Source organism: Bufo gargarizans, unplaced genomic scaffold (assembly GCF_014858855.1).
Source record: "Bufo gargarizans isolate SCDJY-AF-19 unplaced genomic scaffold, ASM1485885v1 original_scaffold_1504_pilon, whole genome shotgun sequence".
Taxonomy (NCBI): domain Eukaryota; kingdom Metazoa; phylum Chordata; class Amphibia; order Anura; family Bufonidae; genus Bufo; species Bufo gargarizans.
The window spans coordinates 1-1566 of record NW_025334390.1 but is presented as its reverse complement, the minus strand read 5'-3'; the positions used below and the strand labels follow the sequence as shown (position 1 = coordinate 1566).

Genomic DNA, 1566 nt, shown 5'->3' with positions numbered 1-1566 from the left:
TTCTGTGCTTTTGACCAAATGGGTTTCGCTCAAAATCACTGATGGAAATCACTGACCAAATACTGACTGTGTGAAGGCGACCCAAATAGATTAAATGAATGGGTTCTTGTGCCGTTCATGGCGAACACGGATAGAACACGTTCTGTACATGATTCGATGAGGTGTGGAAGAGGCCGTACATCCATCCTGTGAGTCCATGCACCTGTGAATATGTGACAGTATCCTGATGGCTTTTGATGCAGCTGATTGACATTCTGCTGTTATTTAGTCTATGATCTACATGTCCCTGAATCATGCTGGTTAACACATATTTTGTATCATGACTATGTTTAGTATGTTTTTAGCCCTTCTCTTGCAGTCTTGGTACATGGTGATGTCCCTGGATCCATGGAGGACAAGATGACGCAGAATTTATTGATGATTTTATTGTGTGACTTCTACATAAACCACCAGAATAATGAATCTCCACCACTGATCACCTCGCCTTCTTCATCATGTCCCCGCCAGGACTGATCTGTTAAATGACTTTTACATTCCCCTTTGTGGAGTAGGACAAGTTGCTCCAATCAAAAACCTCGCCCTTTGGGGTTTCATTGCCATTAAATACTTTTCGGAGGGACTTTATTGAGAGCACTTTGTTCCACATGTTCAGCTCTTTAATATTTCCGACGTAGCTCTGAGATTTATCAAAGCCATTGCCGAGTTCATCTTGATCTTGACCCAGAATTGCGATGCCGCCTGCACGCACGGTATGTCTCCTTCGGTAGAGTTTGTTCCCGGATCTTCTGCCGTTGATCCACAATTCACATCGACCTCTCCGGGATTCCCAAGTCAGACAAAGATGGTTCCATTCCTTGCTATGATCCAGTTTGGGGAACATTAGTCCCTCCCCACTCATGTAAAACCCTACGTTCCCATTACTTTCCTGCCAGAGATTTAGCTCATCATAAAATAAGGTACGATAGGAAAACAGGATGGTCTCCCTGTTCTCTGAGACATTTAAAGCCAGCTTCATGCAGAGGGTAAAGGAGGTCAAGCTCATCGGCTGATTCGGGGTCAGCAGGACATAATCTGTAACACTCTCCTCTGGGAAAAGGAAATATCTGCCTTCAAGACCTGAAAACGGCAGAACAGCGGAATCAGTTGGAGGAGACTTATTTCCAGCCAGAGGAGCTCAGTGACATCCTCGGACTGCATTTCCAGCAGTCTCATACTTGTGATACTTACTGGTCACCGCAGGAAGGTTTTCATTTTCAATTACTTCCACTTTACCTGTAAGAATTAGGGAATGATCAGTTATACATTTAAAGGCTATGGACGGCGTTGTCATGAGAGCAATTATTTTTCCATATATTAGTGGTTACATTGCAATAAGTTTCAGGCTGCAATCTTCATGCCTTTCTTTTCAAAATTCTTTATATTATCATTTTCAATATATAACAACAACGTAGGCGATCCAGGTGACAAATATAGAGTAGTAGAGGAAGTACAACGGTGCGTAAGCTAATGGCGGTCAGTCTTTACAGAACTGGTAAACCATTGCGCTATTGCAATGCATGTCCAGGT

At 43.0% G+C, this 1566-nt stretch overlaps 1 protein-coding gene across 1 annotated transcript; it reads right to left on the bottom strand.

Annotated features, from left to right (window-relative positions):
* Positions 1 to 405: 405 nt before the first annotated feature.
* Positions 406 to 1330, bottom strand: LOC122923365 (pentraxin fusion protein-like). The gene is made up of 2 exons (XM_044274148.1): positions 1228 to 1330; positions 406 to 1116 (listed from the first exon to the last, which is right to left on the bottom strand). Exons 1-2 carry the CDS (start codon positions 1328 to 1330, stop codon positions 518 to 520), a joined length of 702 nt encoding a protein of 233 aa, XP_044130083.1. The 3' UTR covers positions 406 to 517.
* Between the last annotated feature and the right edge of the window lie 236 nt (positions 1331 to 1566).